Source organism: Monodelphis domestica, chromosome 5 (assembly GCF_027887165.1).
Source record: "Monodelphis domestica isolate mMonDom1 chromosome 5, mMonDom1.pri, whole genome shotgun sequence".
Lineage (NCBI taxonomy): Eukaryota > Metazoa > Chordata > Mammalia > Didelphimorphia > Didelphidae > Monodelphis > Monodelphis domestica.
Genome location: NC_077231.1, coordinates 289,996,189 through 290,014,312, shown reverse-complemented (window position 1 = coordinate 290,014,312; position 18,124 = coordinate 289,996,189). Strand labels below are relative to the sequence as shown.

At 36.8% G+C, this 18,124-nt stretch overlaps 1 protein-coding gene across 33 annotated transcripts in view; it reads left to right on the top strand.

Moving 5' to 3' along the window:
- TBC1D5 (TBC1 domain family member 5) overlaps nt 1-18,124 on the top strand; it is a 682,585-nt gene that overhangs the window by 437,288 nt on the left and 227,173 nt on the right. For all 33 annotated transcript variants that reach the window (XM_016426458.2, XM_007505143.3, XM_056800296.1 and 30 more), the window contains 4 exons: nt 4,629-4,737; nt 6,273-6,362; nt 6,458-6,532; nt 8,892-8,959. In XM_016426458.2, the coding sequence (XP_016281944.2) occupies nt 4,629-4,737; nt 6,273-6,362; nt 6,458-6,532; nt 8,892-8,959 (342 nt within the window). The remainder of the gene's footprint in view (nt 1-4,628; nt 4,738-6,272; nt 6,363-6,457; nt 6,533-8,891; nt 8,960-18,124) is intronic.

Sequence of the window (18,124 nt, the reverse complement as noted above, 5' to 3'; positions counted from 1 at the left end):
CTTTTCTTGTTTGTCTCCTGTCTAATTTTTAGACTTATTATTTTCCTGAAAGTTTTATATTCCGGACAAACTAAACTACCTGGTCTTTCTTAAACTTAATGGACCATCTCCCATCTCTATGGTGTTGCAAAGGCCTGAAACAAACTCCTTCTTCAGTTGATATACCAACTCCTAAAGAAAGTCTTTCCCTTGTATACCTGGCTTATTCTCTCTCCTTCCCAATAAATCAAATATATACTTAGGATCATACTTTCAGAGCGGAAATGACTTTAGAAGTCATGTAGAATGGGCCTAGAGACAGGAGGTCCTGGGTTCAAATATGGTCTCAAACATTTCCTATGTGTGTCCCTAGATAAGTCATTTAATCCCCTCTGCCTAGCCCTCACTCCTCTTTTGCCTTAGAACCAATACCTGCTTTGATTCCAAGAGGGAAGGTAAGGGTTAAAAAAAGTCAAGTAATATAACCCTCTCATCATACAGATGAGGAAACTGAGGTCAGAAGATTTCAGCTAATTGATTTGCTCAAGGTCATAAAGATTTCGAGTGAATGAACTCAAATTCCCAGGCAAGTCAGCATGCTACTTCCTGTTTACTTATTTTATCTTTCCACTAGAATGGAAGTTGCTTGAAAACAAAGAATATTTTTCATTTTGTCTTGACTTCCCAGAAACTAGCAGTATCCCTAAAATATAGTAGGCACATAATAATTAATTGAATTGGTTTGGAATAAAGTGGACAAATGAATTGCTCATGTGCTTGCTTGATCCTATTTGCTGCATGCTGAAATGAAAGGAATGGTGGGTTTAAGAGTTGTGCACGATGACCTAAAGTTCAGCTAAATTCATATGTCCTATGATATATGAAATGAAGGAATTGATCTCATGCCCCACATTAAGAAATTATGGTCGTATGTGGAAAAGAGTGGCCCTGGGTAAGGTGTCACTAGGTCGTAATCAGAATCCTTTCAGCGATTAGCTCCATCGAATCATTGAAGTAAATCTCTCTTTAGAGGACTCGCCTCTCCAGGAATTCGGTGGTTACAGGTCATGGAGGGCGACCAGATGTGTGGCTGAGGTTGCTATGAGTGAGTGGTGGCACGAAAGCAGATTTATTTATTTGTATCTTCAACACAAACGTATCAACCATTCCAGAAACAACTGGATAAATCTTTGATACAATAGGAATTCATAATTCAGTTTAGACTAGTATTTATATAAGAACTTTAAAGCACTTAGCTATAAAAGAGTAAGTGAGTTGGCCTGTTAGGGTGGAGTGTGAGTGACCATCTGTTTGGACTGTTGCAGCGTTTTGGGGTCAGAGCCCTTTGAGCTGTCAGTCTGGTGACTGCCATGGCTTGTCACCTATCCCTTAGTACCCCATCGGAGCCTACGCATGAGGCCTGGCAGAGAGAGGGTGTCGTGGGAGCTGGGTTCAGGACAGGCCCCTGGCCTCGGCCTTAGGCAAACCACTGGACCTCCCAGCACCTTCCTTTCTGTGTTGAGAGATGGACCAGTACTTGCCTTTGGAAAGCCTAAATTCAAGACAGTGGAAGAGTGTGTGTGTGTGTGTGTGTTTGTGTGTGTGTGTGTATGTGTGTGTGTGTGTGTGTGTGACAGATGGAGAGAGAGAGAGACAGAGATGGTTACAGGTAGTGTATCTAATAGCCACCTCAAAGAAAAACCATTCACAAAGTACATATTCCAAACCTGTTTTTTTTTTTTCATGTTAATATTAATTACCTGTTAACTTGGGTTTTTCCTTAGCTCAAGTAATTTAGGCCATAAGAAAATGCATTTTTCCAATTTTATGGCTGTTTGTGCTTCATATGCTAGTCACACTTTCCTGTCCTGTTTACTATCACCAAAGCTGAAGCTTTTACTTCAGTTGAAAGGGTTAAGCCCTGTGTAAATTGGTGTTTGCTTGATCTTGTGGCCCATGCCTTGGCCACTAGACTGCACGTAGTCTGGCAAATCAGCCAGGCCTACATTGATTTCTCAGTACTTTGGTTGCTGTGAATAATTTCTGATTAGAAGAGAGAGATTATCTGCCGTCCTTCCACTCCATCTCTCTAAATCCCATAATACTTCTCAAGTGATTTCAGCACCACAGAGTCTCAGGGTGGAGAAGAGACCTCAGAGACTGGGGCTCATGTGGGCTTCCCTCATTCCCAACCCTCCTGGAGATCTAGGTGTAACCTCGGAAGCTCTGACATTTAGTTATAACTGCCCCACAATGACCATTTTCTGTGTTTGCACATTTGAGCTTGTGATAAAACCTTTGTGATTTGGAACATTCATATTGTTCATAGAACTTATGGTTTTCCTCTTGAAAACTATTTAAACATATCATTTAATCAGTCTAGAAATGGGGAAAGGATTTTGATTTTTATATGCTTCTATTAATTACTTATGTTTCTCGGGTAGCAGATCCTTAAGAGATACTTGATCTTTTTTTCCCAATTGAATGCTTCCTTTTTTGTACAGGTTTAATTAATTTTGTTTATGTAAAACATTTTCAATTTCATGTAATTGAAATTTTTATTAAGAACTCAACCCTTAGCCATAGCTATGAAAGGTACTTCATCTAGTTCTATTCTAATATTTCTAAATGATATTTTTATATTCAGTAGGAACAGCCAGGTGGTATACTGGATAATGTTGGGCCTAAAGTCAGGAAGTCTAGAGTTCAAATTGAGTCTCAGCCACTTTACTATGTGACCCTAAGGGGGAAAAATGACTTTAATTTCTGCCTACCTCAGCTTCCTTATCTGAAAAATGGGGATAAAAATAGCACCTGCTTAGCGGAGTTGTGAGGATCAAATGACGATAATAATTGTAAAGCATTTAGCACAGTGCTTGGCACATAGTAGGCAGTATCTAAATGCCCACTATTATCAATATTATTATTACCTAACTTATTAAGAATGTAATGACATAAATCACAACCTCGTCAACATCAATTTTGTTGTCTGTAAAATGGGGATGACCTTACCCCAGAATGTGGCCCAAATCAAATAATTTGTTTGAAAAGTCTTTGAAAACTATGAAAAGCCATACCATTTTGACATTATGGGTTAGGCCTTGCTTAGAAAAAAAGAAGCTATGGGCTTCTAGTGGAAATGAGTGCAGGTAGGCTGCACCAAGTGAGCAAGAACAGTCTGCATATCAGGAAATTCATAAACCTCAATGGAGAAAGGAAATTGCTCTTTTGGCTTCCTTTGTAAGTTTTTATATTTTGTTTTATGCATTTTTAGAATTATTATTCTGGTGAAAGGCCCATGGGCTTCCCCAGGCCCAGACCTTTAAAGAGATCTAGGGCACAAAAAAGGTGAAGGGCTCCTGCCTTGTGGCACTTCAAGGGAGCCTTATGGATGCCATTGGAAGGAGAGATGTTCTCTTCTTGAGCCTGCCTCATTAAAGCTGAACCTTTGGAATTGAATTGGAAAAATTCTACTTGGTTTAAGGGCTTTCAAAGCTTATGAGTACAATCATTTTTTGTAACTTAAATAATAAAAGGAAGCTGCATTGATTTGGAACAGAGCCACAGACTCTTTTTAACAGCCTTAGAAAGGATAAAATATTTTTGCCATTGTTTACCCATTTTCCTGAAGAGGTCATGTCCTTTAGTGGATCACAGAGATTTTACATCATGATCATCATTTGAGAGAGAAATGTGGGAATGTCTGTGTATCTTTTCAATGTGACTTATTTGAACTTGCAGAGCATTTTGTAAAGTTTGACTCAGGGAGACCATCAATAGGCTGACATGAGCCTTGAAATTTAGTTCATTGGAAAACAGAGGAAATATAGGTCTAATTCCTTTATTCAAACTCAGTAAATGGTTTGGGACAATTAATTTCCAATTGTTTCCCAGTAGAGCAGATTTACTTGTATATTAATGAGGCACAGGTGTTAGGCCCCTGGTGCCTGCATGCCTGGGAGGCATATTTAGGTTGTTTATCTAGTCAGCCATAGGTACTGCAAGGTACTCAAGCTTGCCTTTAACAGTTTATACAGTGAGGCTTTTTAATTTTTTGATGTTTTTTTAAATTTGCTAGCACCTGTTAAAATTTTAAAACTGATCATGTAGAAAGAAGAAGAAGAGATTTCAATAGTAAAGAGCACTAAAGTTAAAGAAAGTAGTCTTCTATTCTGGTTAACTGCCCATCCTGACATTAAGGGGGGGGGGGGAAGGTTCATTTAAGCCAGTATGTCATGTGAAAAACCGGTAGAGTCAATAGCCTATTTTTTGTCGTTTATTTCTGGAGCAGGTATGGCTTTGTCTGTGGCTAAAACAGTTATAGGTTTCTATTAATATTCATTTTTCTTGTTTATTCACTGAACTGCAGTACCAACATTTTAGAGGAAATGGAATAGCCTCCATAGACATTATGAATTTCAGTAGCTGGCATAATTATAGCGATCTACATATTCATTAAATCCAGGAAAGAAATGTGTCCAAAAAGACAGCCATGCGTTCAGAAACATCACCCAACTAAATATGTGCCTTTTTAAAGTTTTGTGCTTTCTCCTTGTCAAGAAGTACTTGGTTTTCTCTGAACCAACACCCCTTCTAAAAGCTGTATAGGTTTTAGAAATGATTCCTCTACCCTATTTTCTTTCATGTAGTAAAGAATGGGAAGAACTATTTGTAAACAACAATTACTTGGCAACTATACGGCTGAAGGGGATTAATGGGCAGCTGAGAAGCAGCAGGTTCCGCAGTGTTTGCTGGAAGGTAAGAAGAAAATATTTATTTACAGTTTGTGGTTGCAGTATATCAGCACATTACCTGATGCACTGGGAGATTACTGATGCAAAGAATCACTGAATTTTCCAAGAGACTTCCTCCTCAATTTTTGCCATCCATTTTGTCTTTCATAGGACATTTGCTAATAAGATTGAGACACCTTAGTTTTCAGTAGCTGGCACTGGGAAAGGCTCATTCAAAATGAACAGCTTTACTTGGGTTAACGTCTCATTTGATAGTGAAAAATACACTGAAGGACAGCTCTGCCTTGCCTACCAGTTTTTTGCAGGAAAATTCTACTTCTAAAATGTGTTTAATCGACATAGCATGACCTATATAGCTGTGTATATAGACACACACCTCTTTGTGTTTGTTTGTGTGTGTGTTTTAAAGGCATTTGATTAATTTCCAACATCAAATTGCTTATCAGGGCAAGTGCCTTATTTTATTTTATATTTTTATTATTTTTTTTGGTCTGCCTAATTTTCTTCATAAATAATACCTTGAAACGACTTCCAGTTTGAATTACTAGGAACACAAAGTAAAGAATTTACTCAAATCTCCTTTAGAGAAAAGGGGCCATTGGTTACCATCTTTGTAGTAATGAATTGTAAGCTTTTTTTTGTGCTTGCTTTTAAAATACTGCTTTTTTTTTTCTTTCAAAGGGAGCTGAGGTGATAACTGATTTCAAAAATGACTTCTTTCTAAAGTTTTAAAGCTTTTGTTTTATAGATTAAGCATACCCAGTTAGGTGGAAGTAAAGACTGAAAGAATCACAAGATATGTTATCCAGTTTGAGATTTAATAGTTAAAATACATTTTTATTCTATTTGATGGAAGTAGTAAAAGAAGAACTGCTTCCACTATGCTCAGTCCAGTTGTGCTCATCTCTTTCCTGTTCTTTAACTTTTAGTAGAATCTTTCACTTGCTAAAAATAATCACAAATCCAGATTTACCATGGTGTTAGGTTAAAGGAAATTAAATCAAATTTTTCTTTTTCAGAATATTTCTAGTTTTCCATAATTGATTGCTGGTTACTAATTGCATTATTTTTGCTAAAGGAAGAAATAATGTTTTTTTTTTCACAGTTAACTGTCCTCAGCCCTGTATGTTCATCAAGAAGCCTATATGTTTCAAGAGAATAAAAGCTATAACCAACACTTCGACCATTTTTGCTACTTTTCTTTTCATTTCCAATAAACACAGAATGTAGTTAAACACCAATGCCACTCTCTTGCAGCTTGATTAAATCAGATTTGTTATATTTTTTTTCCTAACATGTAACATGAATCCTGAAGAAATGACCCCATTTTATGATGCCACTTTTTGTTTATTTAATAAACTTTGTATTATTTGTTTTTCATTTATTATAGTAATATTTGTAAGTAAAGATTACTAGTAATTTTAAATAAAATTATTTAATTACAGTAAAGAGTAATGTATTTGCTTTGGTGATTTTTTTTTTACATAATTACATCTTTTTCTCCTTTGGATTAACAACTTCATTTCTTATTCACAACAGCTTTTTCTGAATGTTCTCCCTCAAGATAAAAGTCAGTGGACTAGCCAAACTAAGGAATTGAGAGCATGGTACAACAGAATCAAAGAAAGAGTAAGTAACCTTTTAACAGATATAATTGGTCTTTTTTGTTAGCTTCAAAGAAAAGCCCACGCTCCAGTTTTGATTTTTATTTCATTTCCCCCCAGCATATTACCAACCCTCGGAAAGCTGCAGGACAACAGGATTTGATGATCAATAATCCTCTCTCTCAGGATGAAGGGGTAAAAATTGTCTTTGGATCATTTTTTTATAGGCAGCTTTATTTACTGACTTAATAAATATGTTTAAAATGCAAACAATTAATACTAGTTTTCAGTCTAAAACCCCTATTTCCACACCAACTGTACCTAAGTCCCACCTACTATCTTAAATCTTAAAGCATTTCACCTGGTAAGTACCTACAACATTCTGTTTAATAGTGAGGAGGAAGAGAAGGAAGGAAGGAAGGAAGGAAGGAGGGAGGGAGGAAGGAAGGAAGGAAGGAAGGAAGGAAGGAAGGAAGGAAGGAAGGAAGGAAGGAAGGAAGGGAGGAAGGAAGGAAGGAAGGAAGGAAGGAAGGAAGGAAGGAAGGAAGGAAGGAACGAAGGAAGGAACGAAGGAAGGAACGAAGGAAGGAACGAAGGAAGGAAGGAAGGAAGGAAGGAACGAAGGAAGGAAGGGAGGAAGACAGGAAGACTTGCTTCCTGATAAGGGGAACAATGCACTCTGTCCTCTCTGTATGTTCAGTCTTCCCAAACTATGACAGAGAGATAGTGAACCTCTTGTCTGTGTGAACCCTCTCATCAGGGAGAAGGTGCTGGAGATCCTTTAAATAACGAGTTCTTTCCTGGGGTCTACAGACTATTAGTTGATGCCAGTGTCTGTAATCTTGGATGGGGGAAAAAATTGATATCTTTATTTACACTGATGTCTAACTGAAACTTTTTTCTATCCTTCAGTTATTAATTTTTAAAATATTATTCTGAGATCAGGCTTTACCAGATTGCTAATGTGATCTTTTGACAGAAAAAAAAAAAGCAAAAGAGCCCTTCCTGCTTTAAGTAATCATCTGGAAGGCAGTTTTAGCTTAGCAATCCAATGGACTTGGTAGATATTCCCATCTTCCATTGGAATATAACTTTTTTTAAACTGTAAACTTTACAGTGACTCAGCACTGATTGCATCTCCTCCCCATTCCAGTTTCCATATCAGTAGACTATGGATCTGTTTCTCAAACATGAATGCTCAAAGTGAGTAGCTCAAATGAGTTTTAAGATAACAAACCAAAGAAAATTTTGTCTGTCTTCTTTTTATAGATATTGAGGAGAAAAATACTTGTTTCTTGTAAAATCTTAGGTGTAGTTATTATTCTTTCACATATTGAATTAGATTTGAACCTGAAGTGTTCTTCTTGTTAGTCTAAATTGCTCCCTTCACTTGTTTCTTAGTAATTCTAGCCTTCAGAGCTTCTTTGGCAGTGACTGGATCAGTTTCTTTTTGGACTTTTCTGATATGCACTGTTACCAAAGAATTAGAGGATGCAATTAAGGAAAATTTGCCAAAGTCTTTATGAAAATTAACAAACAATTGCTAATACATTCAGTGTATCTTTCATTCTACATCGTAGTCACAACTTTAAATATTTCATTATTTTATTAGTAAGTCAATAAACATTTATTTACTACCTTCTATATTCCAGACATTGTGCTAATCACTAAAGTGCTGGAAATTGTATGATGACAAAGATGTTTTAATAATCAAAGCTTCAAATAAGAATCCATTAAATTCCTGTCTAGTTTTCTGTTAAAAAGTACCATTTTGAGGTTGTTAGGAGAATATCCCAAAAAGTACCTCATTGAGAATGCCAGGCCTTCCTCTTCAGAGCCATCTTAATACTCAAATCAGGCTCCTGCTCACATTTCTTGCTGTCCCAAATAGTCTACCTTATTATACCTAGTAGTTGGCCAGCTTTGAAGATTACTTTGAGGCCTGCCACAGAATCCTGGTTTTCCCTAGAATTGCTGTAAGAGACAAGGGAATTAAAATGGCCCCTTCCTTCACAATATATAAGTAAGATAGATCATATTTTCAAGGCATAATCCAAACTTTCCAAAGTTCTCATATTTCTCAAAATTAGGACAGCTTCTCCAATAGGCAGAAGGGTACCATTGGCCTTATTAAGACTTGTGAGCAAGCAGATAACCAGGGCACACAGCTTGTTTTATTGAACCCTTAGACAGAACCAAGAAACATTCTTTTAATGAAAATCCTTTAAATGCTCAGCTACTATTTCTTATAGATTATGTAAACCACCTTTGTTAGACATCTGACTGCTATGTATTAGTAATAGCCAGGCTTTGCAAAGACCATACAATAATGTCAAAAGTAAAGAAATTGTTTTAGAATATGCACACACTTAAGAATTTGAAATAGGCTTTAAAATGTATGGTCAATCACAAGTTTTCTATTTTCAAAGGAAAAAGACTTAACAGAAAGATGATCAATTTAATTTAATCTTAGAAAAGTTATTCAAATTTATTTTTTGCAGTGGGCACCAGACAAGTAATACTATTTCAAGTGATGCTTTTTCCTTCATTTCAGAGTCTTTGGAACAGATTTTTTCAGGATAAAGAGCTTCGAGCAATGATTGAACAGGATGTCAAAAGAACGTATGTATGAGAAATATTGAAAAATTATTTTAAAAATTCATATTTATATTATTTCTAAAACTCTATAGTTCTTATTTGCCTTATAATTTCTGCATAATAAAAAGACCAGAATAAAGACAAACTCATATAAGATTTGAAATGTATTAAATTGAATCAATACTTTACTCTTATTAGTGATTTCAGTTCTGTAATAAAGAATTAGTGTGGTTCACTGAAAATGTAGATTTTTAAAATGTGAAACAAAGAGTCTTTTGACAGATTTCTTCTGATGAAATTTTCATTTTAAAATATATTAACATTTAGCATTATAAAATTAACTATAACATAATAGGAAGAGTTAAGCATTTCCATTTCTTGTTAACATTCTATAATCTGTTATATTGTCATTATGCTTGTTGGAGTCTAATCAACATTGCTGCCCGATGTGGTACTCTGGGACTCAAGAATCTATGCCCTTTAAATCTATAAAAGAACACACCACTTCCTACTTTGTCTCCAACATTTCTACTTACTAACCCCTCATTATCCTTCTTGGCCTCTCATGCAATTAGGCATAGATCTTTGCAATTCTGGCTCTCTTTGACCATCTATCTGTTTTGAAATCATTCTCTGGGACTCCACACCTAACTATTACAGTAATATTCTAAAATATGAAAAATAAAAGATACTAATAGTAGTTTTGACTTGTCAAGAGAAAGATACAATAACAAAAACGTTTATTTAGTACTTTTACGAATACATTTGAGGTGAGAAGAGCTAAGATAATTATTCCCATTTACAGGATGAAATGGTTTGCTCCAGTTCAGACAAGTCAGATGACTCCATCTAGGCCTCTCTATATAAAAGTTTTACCCTTTGACCCTTCTCCTGGAGTCATCTCCCCAAAATAGAGAGATTGGCTATTGTGACCAAAGGAACAAAACCCTTGAAGGGATCCCAATGGCCTGGTGACATGGAGTTGGAAGCTTGGATTCCTCTTTATCACACCCTCTTTTATCCTCCTAATTGATCATGATGCCTAGTTATTCATACTGTTTCCCTTGCATTAGTCTTTTGGTCACTTTCCCAACATTTAATTCTGTTAAAATAAGTTTGGGTCTCCCAACCCTTCCCTAGCAGGGGCTTAATTCCTAGCTCCATCTCCCTCTCCCAATCTATAGACCTAAGTATTTGTTCCCAAATTAAGCACCACCCTTCACAAGAAGCCTTTGCTGTCCTTTCCTCCCATGCTGACTTGTAGTGAATTACATTGGGGTTATTGAACTTTCTTCTCTTTCTGTTTGTTCAGTATTTATTTACCTATGTTCTTGCTGTCTCCACCAGTAGGATTTAAGCCCCTTGAGAGTAGCAGTAGCTTCATTCTTTGTATTTTTATCCTCAGCCTCTAGTCCACACCTATGAAATATACATCCAGAGTTCTTGCTTTATATTGACTTTTCATTGTTTCTAGAGTTTGTTGAAGTATCAAGTGTTCTAGGATTCTGAATATCAGTTCACTATACGAATGCAAAAACCCAGGTACACATATAATGCAGGTGCATGCCCCCAGATTCTTATTTGTCTTTTGGTTTACAAAAAAAGTCTATTAACAGATTCTTAATATTTCTCAAGCTCTTCCTGAGTATTCAAAGCAAGGTCCCTCCCCTCAAAGAGCTCATAGTCTGATGGTAAAGACACAACATTCCAGGGAGATCAGGGAGTGAAGATGAGGAAGATTTCAGTTTACACAACTGTAAAATAAGGATAAAATAAGCACCTACCTCTGAGGGTCATTGTGAGGTTTAAATGAGTTAATATTTATAAAATACTTAGCATGGTGCCTGGCATATAATAGGTCCTGAATAAATGCTTTTTCTCTTCTGTCCCCTCTTCTTTTCAATAGTATCTTTAGTCTGATTCTTACCTTGTTCTGGTATCATCCTTTTTTTCAAACACTTAAAAGAACTAATGGGAATTTACCTACCATCACTGAATAGTTAATACCCTGAAGTTGGTGTGTATATTTTAATCCATACTATTTGAAGTTGTAATTATGTAAAATATGGTCATTGTTTCTAGCTGTAAATCTCAAAATTTTCTCAGACTTATGAATGTTAGGGGTTTCCCCCATTGGGGAATCTTCTGCTTAAAATAATTCCCTAGCAAATGGTGAGAACTCTACTTGAGTGAGGGGGCTCCTAGCTATGGGAGTGTCCCTGCTCCACCCTACTTAAGACTGCTTTAGGACAGAAAACGGCTTGCTAAACAATGAAAGTACTTTGATCCATGCTTATGGAAGGGACAGGAAGTTCTTTGAGTCACGACTGTTTTAGAATTGATACAATGGGATACTAAGTACCTATAAAGGTGGGGCAACTTGTAAACTACTTAAACCTAAAAGGGTGATAACTTATTCAGAGGTTTTTTCTAATGAAATTTGTCGACACAGCAGCATTTTTTCCTGACTTACTAAAGAGATTAAAACTACTCAGCTGTGAATTCAAAATGGGTGGTCCTTTAGAAACATCTATAGTGATTGGTAGATGTAAGGACTTAGGGGAGGTGACAGAGGAGATTTTGCCCTTAAAAATAAGAGCTTGGATCTCATTCAGAGATCTCAATTTCTGACTCTCATTCTGAAGGAGAGCTCCTTGAGGAGCTCCTCTAAGGGGCTCTGTCCCTCTGGGGTAGGAGCTCTGGAGGCTCTTGAGAGAGGCCCTTTGAAACAATCTCTGGCTGGAAGACTCTTTGAGGAAGGACGCTGGCCTGGTGTCACTAGTATCCTTGTTTAGTCAGACCTTGTGGTGAGTGTTAAAAAACTGACTGATTTCTCTTTTAAGACTCAGGTCTAGGCCATATTGGCTTGAGGCCCTTCATACTTTTTCCTTTCTTACTCTCTCTCTCTTTCTTTGATTACTCATTGTATTGTTAATTAAAATCTCTATAAAACCCAATTGACTTGGGTATTTGAATAATTGGGAATATTTCCCTGGCGACCACCTTATATTTGATTTTAAAACCCAAGACACTGTAGTGAAACATATTTCTGCGGTCAAATTTACTCACCCTCTCTTATATCTATCACAATTTATATCTTCCACTATTTTAATCACTATTTTAAGACCTCAACCATTTTAAATCTCACATAGCCCAATAGAAATATGCCATGTGAATTCAAGTTACAGTCCTCTACTTAACCCCGACTTTCTTTCAGAAGCAGCAACTATGGAGTTATGTAAGTAGTAGTCTCTAGATGATGTATGTATAGAAGTCTTCATCAGCCTACCATTCTCTAAAAACATATCCTCCTAGACCTAGGCCACAAATTTACCAGTGCCTGGAATAGTGGAGTAAGCTAGAAATTTCCAGAATGAATTTTGGAGGCATTCTACAAAAGAGCAGCACCAATATACCCCTTCAACCCAGCTTCTTTCAATTCTGCCCAATGAAATATCATCATATGTTGGTTAAGGATGTCATTATTCCATTTTTAGTATATGTTCTACCAAAGCGAGCACTCATTATTCCATATTTATCAAAGAAAATATCCAGCATCTCTGCAGTTCCTATAGCCCGAAGCAGTTCATAATCCATCGATAGGGGAACTCATTCATAGAGATATCTCCTCATTTGTGGATATTGTGCCTCCTCAGGACATCATTCTGTTCTCCCTGAATGTTCTTGCACAGGTCCTATACTGGAGATCTCATCAACATGCTAAAATTTTCTTCCCGGCCTTTTTCCCTTCCCCCACTCCTGGCACAGCACTAAAGCTGCCAGCTTATCCTTTATTCCCTGCCATGACTGATCAGCCACTTCTCAGATCATACATTGCCTCTGTGATTTCCCTTGTACTTCTGTTGCATGTGGGTTATCATTGGAAATATACTACACGTTATGTGCACTGACCAGAGCCTTTCTGTTGCATTTTGGATTATCCACAGTTTTGATTCTTAGATATTCCAACATTCACAATCCTGCAGTCACTAGGAGAACGTGTGTGTCTGTCTGTTTTAAGATGTATAGTTGGGTATTTTGTACTCAGAACCAGTTTGAGACCATTGAAAGCACTTTGCCATTTACTAGTTGTAATCCAATCTACTCATTCTCCTGTTCCACTGTGGGCCTAATTCACTGTACATTTAGAGTGTTGTACCTTTACTTTCAAAATACAAAAATGGGTCTATTCTCCTGTAAACTTCCTCATCTCTTATCCTCTTCCCCTGAAAACCCCTTGGCTTAACCCCCATGATCTTGAATTTTATTCCAATGTCTAACAATATGTTGATGAATTCCTGTTACTAGAGTCAGAAAAACCAATTCCTTGATAAAAATGTGTGATAGCACAGGGTCAAGCACTGATAGCTTGGTTGTTCCATTAGAGAGCTGCCATTTTGACATTGCATCCTTAGCATCTACTCTTTGAATGCAGCGATCCAACCAGCTCTGAATACATCTGAATTGTATTGTCATCTAGACCTCACTCCCTGTTTCTTCCCCACAAGACTATTATGTGGTACCATGCAAAACTTCACTAAAATCTAGGTAAACTATCTTATCAGCATTCCTCTCATCTACTATTTTAGTAATCTCTTAAAAAAAGAAATGAAAGTTAGTCTGGCATGACCTATTCTGGATGAAACCCTGCTGGTTCTATGTAATTCCAGCCTCCTTATCTAGACAAAGGCCAGTCAGCTCTTTGATGAGCCTGTCCAGAAATTTCCTGAAAAGAAAAGTCATGCTTATTGGCCTGTAGCTTATAGAAGTTTTACCTTTTCTTTACTTGCCATTCCTCCCCCTTTTCCATAATGCTTCATGCATCATTTTCAGTGTCCTTGCAGCCAAACTGCCAGTTCTTTTGGAGACACAAAGATCTAGTTTCTCTGGACTTCAGAAGCCACTTAGGGCAGCTTCATGCCTCCTCATTACATGACTGATTTCAGATACTTGTTCCCTGTTAGTCAATTGTGTTCTAGTTGTAATCCAGTATAAAAACTGGTTGGTTTGTTTTTTAATAGAGAAAATAGAAACAGAACAAGAACTTAACAATTCTGCTTTCTCTTTTGTAAGTGATCATCCTCTCCTCTTGCCCCACCAAGGCCCTGTGCCATCTTGGAACTTCCTTCTACTCCCAGAATTCTAGATTAATAATGATAATGATGATAAAAATGACAACCTTCTTGGTTGTTCTTACCTTTATTCCAAGCTTCAACTCACTTGGGGCTTTTGAATTTCTGATACAATTTTTACAAGATGATCATAGTCACATTTATTCTTCATTATCTGGCCTTGCTTCTCTCTTCTTTACATTTTTCATGCCTCTCTCATTCTGCATAGTCTTTCCCAGATTCCTATCAAGTAGCTAGGCAGATTTTCTTTATCAAATGTCAAATAGCTTCCAATATTTACCATAAATTTCAGCTATTCCAGGTGACTTGAATTCAGCAATAGCAGCTTGATCTTCTTTGGGGTTAGCATCTCTTTAGACACATTTGCTCTTTCCAGCTCTTTCTTCTAGGCAGAAAATATAAAACAAACAGTTAAGCAGTTGTCTGTTTTAGTCAACCCATCCATCCAAAATGTGGTCCCTTTCTTTCTCTCTTTCCCCTTTTCCGGAAGAACACTTTCACTTTCTTTGTCTTTAAATTTCATTGCCATTCTGACCTTGTGAACACTATCCTTCCAAGTCCGAGCTTCATCTTTATATTCTTCTTCCATCCCACAAATTTACTTCTATCTTCCATACACATCAAATTTCTTGTTCATTTTTGAGCTCCCAGTGTATCCACATCAGTTTCTTTAGAAAACTTCCCTTTTCCCTCTCTATTAGAATTGGTTTGTTTCCCCCCCATTCCTCTCCCAGTCTTCAGAATTATATTTCTTTAGCACTTCCCATGCTTTCTGGCCCTTCTGCAGTTCCTGGAACAATTTTATTCTTACCTACTCTTCCACTGAATTCTTTGAAAATAGCTGTCAGTATACTGCATATTCTGTTATGACTTAGGCATCTTCAATCCACTCTCCTTCTATAATAGGAATTATAAGGGAGAGCAGTCACTTGATATGAAGGCACCCATCATTTTCAACGAACAGGAAGGACTCTCTTCATAGATTTAATATCCAGAACAGAATTTCCTCATGTAGTTTCCTCCAGCTTTTGAAACGTAATCAAACTCTAATTTTTAAAAGAAATTATACCATTCACTAATAGAAAAAAGTAACCTTCAATATTTATTTGATTTAGTAATTTAATATTATTTAATAATTAGCTTTTTAGAAATATGTTTCCTAGTGAGTTGGTCCACAATTCAGGTTGCCCCACTAAAAAGTTACATTTCTTAAAATTCATTTTTATTTTTTTAAATGATTCCTCAGGGAAAGAAGATTTTACAAGAAATTTCAGAGCAGAATTGATTTTGGTGTGTGTTAATGCAGACAATCTGCCCAGTGTTAAAATGTTAAAGGGAAAAAAAAAAACACAAGCTGCCATGTTCGTGTGATCACACCAAAATAGCAGCTTGTATTTATATTTTCACTCTCCTAGAGGTGGACTGCAGGCGCACATGAACGAGGGGGAGGGTTTTGTGTTGTGTTGCGATTTTGTTTAATGCAGACAAAGTACACGCTTGTGCATGCACAACCAGCCCTCACATATGCACTCGTTCACAGCCTGGAAAGTGAAAACTACAACACAAGCCGCTCTCTAAGAGTTGTCAGCAACCTGCGTGTGTGTGTGTGTGTGTGTGTGTGTGTGTGTGTGTGTGTTTCTTAAATATTAAAGAGGGAGGGAAACAGATTTTCAGGAATACAAGGAACAATTCTTCTATCAAGTGGCTCACAGCTCTCCCCCATTGACAGTATTTAAGGTAAAATTCAATATTTAGCCAACTCCTTTGGTTGTAAGGATTGAAAATGTATACATTCTCATTTACTATTTCTGTTTCATGTTTTTCTTTCTCCATGACATTTCAGTTTTGTCTATATTTCTGTGTTTCACTGAAGTTTCTTACTTTAAAAATTGAAATCCTCTTTACTGCAAAAGACATTTTCTTTCTCTAGTCAAGTGTGTGCATTTTCAAAAGGGCAGAGAGTGGTATTCCTTTGATCAACATGTTGGGTAGCCCTTCCTTCGGCATCTAAGGAGCAGTAGGAGGAGGACATTACTTTGGCAGGAACTTTGTCATCCAGAGCTTCTCAGCAATAGGATTGTTTCCAACCCTCTGACATCCAATCTGTTTTCACTAAACCAGCTTGTAGCCACCCTTCATGATTGGGTATTCAGATTATTGTTGATAGTTAAAAATAAAGTGAAGTTTGTGCACTACCATTATGAAATCACCCCCTAAAATCCCCAAAAGGCCCAGGCCTTCCTTCTCATCTATGTTTAATTAAAGTTTAATTCAGGCTGTTAGTCCTCATCAAAAGTTTCAGCAGGTTCAGAAGTAAACAGTACATAATGTGAAGGTTGTTATGGAGGAGAAACTTCTTAAATAAGAAGCACAAAATTGAAATCTATATTTCCAATTGTTGCCAAATCTTGGGGCCTACATGTCTCACTAACTTCAAAATAAATGATATTATTAGGTTTATTATTAATGGTTGAATTTTTAGCATCAGAAAAGACTTTGGAGATCATCCAATTTCAACTTCTTATTTAATAGATGATGGAACTAAGCTCCCAAAGAACCCTGTAACATTGTGAGCTAGCTAGTTAGTGCTAACTTGGCCCTGAAGTCCCAAGCCACTAACCCCAGCTAGAGGTTGCCTTCTATGTGTGTTTGTATTATTGTTCTTTCTAAGATAGATACGTAGAGTACTTTCAAACAGATTCAGCATCTCTATCCTTATGATTTGAGGCTTTGACTTTCCTTTTTCCTCTGCAAAATAGTTAATGGAGTCATATTGACATACCACTGATTTTCAGTGTTTCATAAATATTTCATCTTGAGCATTTGCATCAACCAGTTTCAAAATTTGGATTTTCAAAAACTTTAATTTTCAATTTTTTAAAGTAAAGAAATAACCTTATTTATTGTCGAAGATTTCCAGATCTCCCTTGTCCTATTGTACAATTAAAAACTCTCACCAAGGACTTTTCTTTTCTCATGGGATAACTTACTGAACACTAACAGTTTCACTGATTCATCTGGGTCGGGTGCTTTGTCTGTTTTAATACTCCTAATTACCTAATTATGTGCCATAATGCACTGACAAAGCCTTTGATCACTTCAGTTTTTTTTATTAACCCCTTTCTTTTTTCAAGAAATGGTTCTACTTGTCATATTAAGAGCCATCATATGAAAGCCTTTAAACCCAAACCAGCACAGCCACTTCTCTAGTCTGGCTTTTATCATGTAGTTTCTTGATTGTTCTCCTGGCTTCTAGTTAGTCAACAAGCATTTAGTAAACACAGATTGTGTGCCAGGCACGTGCTAAGCACTGGAGATAGAATACAGGCAAAAAGAAAGACAGTCTCTAGCCTCTAACAGAAGAAAATGGCACATATAACTGAGAAGGGATAGAAGATGCTGTTGTTCCTTCCACAGGGACATGGTGGCTGTTGTTCATTCAGTTGTGTCCAACTCTTTGTGACACAATGGAGACCATTGCATGTCAGACTCTTCTGTCCTTCACTATATCTCAAGTCTGTCCAAGCTCATGTTTGTTGCACTTTATCCATCTCATCCTCTGCCTTCCCCTTCTCCCTTTGCCTTCCCTCTTTCCCAACATCAGACTCTTTACCAATGTGTCCTGTCTTCTCATTAAATAGCCAGAGTACTTCAGCTTCAGTATTTGTCCCTCCAATGAATAGTCTGAATTAATTTTTTTAAGTACTGACTCATTTGATTTCCTGTCTGAGGGACTCTCTGAAGTCTTTTCCAGCACCACAGTTAGAAAATGTCAATTCTGTGGCACTCAGCTTTCTGTATAGTCTAGCTCTCAAAGCCATATCTTTGGGAAAGCCATAGCTTTGGCTTTACAAAACATAGATAAGGTGATGTTCTTTGTTGTTGTTAGTCTTTGTAGAACTGATCAATTTTGGCCTCTTCAGCATCAGTGGTTGGAGCAGGGACTTGTATTACTACAATATTGAATAGTTTGCCTTGGATTTAAATGAATTATTGACTCTAAAGGCACCTGCATTTTTCCTAAAAAATTCTCATAATATATAATGATCACCTAAAT